Source organism: Chiloscyllium plagiosum, chromosome 38 (genome assembly GCF_004010195.1).
Source record: "Chiloscyllium plagiosum isolate BGI_BamShark_2017 chromosome 38, ASM401019v2, whole genome shotgun sequence".
NCBI lineage: Eukaryota > Metazoa > Chordata > Chondrichthyes > Orectolobiformes > Hemiscylliidae > Chiloscyllium > Chiloscyllium plagiosum.
The window spans coordinates 27,416,868-27,418,421 of NC_057747.1; the positions used below are offsets into that span (position 1 = coordinate 27,416,868).

The 1,554-nt window shown below is 50.5% G+C and overlaps 1 protein-coding gene across 3 annotated transcripts in view; it reads left to right on the plus strand.

Annotated features, from left to right (window-relative positions):
- The first annotated feature begins 1,024 nt into the window (after positions 1-1,024).
- Positions 1,025-1,554, plus strand: part of LOC122541940 (protein FAM241B-like) — a 15,480-nt gene continuing 14,950 nt past the window's right edge. For 2 of the 3 annotated variants that reach the window (XM_043679222.1, XM_043679223.1), the window contains exon 1: positions 1,025-1,389. In XM_043679222.1, the coding sequence (XP_043535157.1) occupies positions 1,291-1,389 (99 nt within the window). In that variant the 5' untranslated portion in view covers positions 1,025-1,290. The remainder of the gene's footprint in view (positions 1,390-1,554) is intronic. The other variant, XM_043679224.1, reaches the window with a different exon arrangement.

Here is a 1,554-nt window from a genome sequence, read left to right on the forward strand (position 1 = left end):
CCTTTATTGTGGTTGGGTCAAAATCGTGGAATTCCCTCCCTTAAATACAAGGGGAGTTTATACAACCCACAGATTAGAGGTTTAATAAAACAGCTCATCACCCCTTTCTCAAGAGCAGCTAAGGATGAGCAGTGAGTGATTAGCCATCTAATAACACCCACATCCCAAGAACAAATAATCTTGATAGCTGGTAGGAACGTGCAATCCTTTTCAATCCTGGGATATGGATATCACTGGCTGGGTCGCATTTATTGCCTGTCCCTAGTTGCCCTTGAGAAGTTGCCATTGAGGGATGTTGGGGAGAGGGGGTGAGCTGCCTCCGTGAACTGCTGCTGTCCATTGGTGTCGGTGCCTCTGAAACTTGGTTTGGGAGTGAGCTCCAGGATACAGTGAAGGTGAAAGAACTGTCACACAGGGGCCTGTTCCAAAATCACAATGACTCCCAACTTAGAATTTCCCCCAAATGCTAATCCTGGTGAGAGGGGAAAGATTTAAAAGAGACTTGGGGATCTTTTTTTCACACAGAGGGTTTGTATGAGGAAATGGTAAATACAGATAGTTAGAACATCTAGAGACTTTTGAACAGGTACATGAATAGGAAAGGTTCAGAGAGATGTGGGCCAAACGCAGACAAGTGGGACTATTTAGTTTGGGGAGCTCGGTTGGAGTGGATTAGTTGGGTCTGTTTCTGTGTTATCCGACTGTATTACATTTCTCAGACCTCTGTCTCTCTTTCTCACACACCCACAGGTATAATGTAAATCAGCGCCTACCATGAACTGTACACACTGCCTGAGGAAGTGTTACTGGGATTGTATCTTTGATTTTAAAATGTTTAAACGGTGGATGGAAGTTGAATAACAAAGTCGGGGGCAAACTGGGGGGGGGGGGGGGAGTGAGGGTGAGAGATCTGGGACTGCGAATGGGGAGGGGAGGAGAAGGCTGTATTCCCGCAGGGCGGTCACATTTAGCAGCATCGCAGTTGCGGAGCGGGTTGTGGAAGGGAAAGGACAGGAGTTGATTTGCTGTAACACTGCTGACTGTCATTTCCTCCTCGGAACTGGCTGTTACAGTGTACACAGAGAAAGAGAGAGAGAGGGTGGGGAACAAGAGGGTGCATGGCCCAGGGACACAGAGTGGCCTGACGGTGGGGAAGTGAGCACCGGTCTGGCTTTGGGGCTGGGGGCCAGTCTACAGATCCTGTACAATCCCCCACCCACCCCACCCCCGGGTCTCCCCGTTTACTGTGTGTCTGAGTCACTTTGAGCTGGGGATTGCGGAGTGAGGAAAATGGTTCGCATTCTCGCCAACGGAGAGATCGTGCAGAATGATGACCCCAGAGTTCGCAAAGCACCGCAGAGACGGGAGGATCTGAACAGACCCCGGCAGGTAGGGGTCACCCCCTCACACACACTCCCACACACTCCCACACACAAACACTACCCCCCACACACACACAAACACTCTCACACCCACACACTCATACCCACACACTCACACCCACACACTCACACCCACACACACACTCCCACACACAAACACTACCCCCCCAAC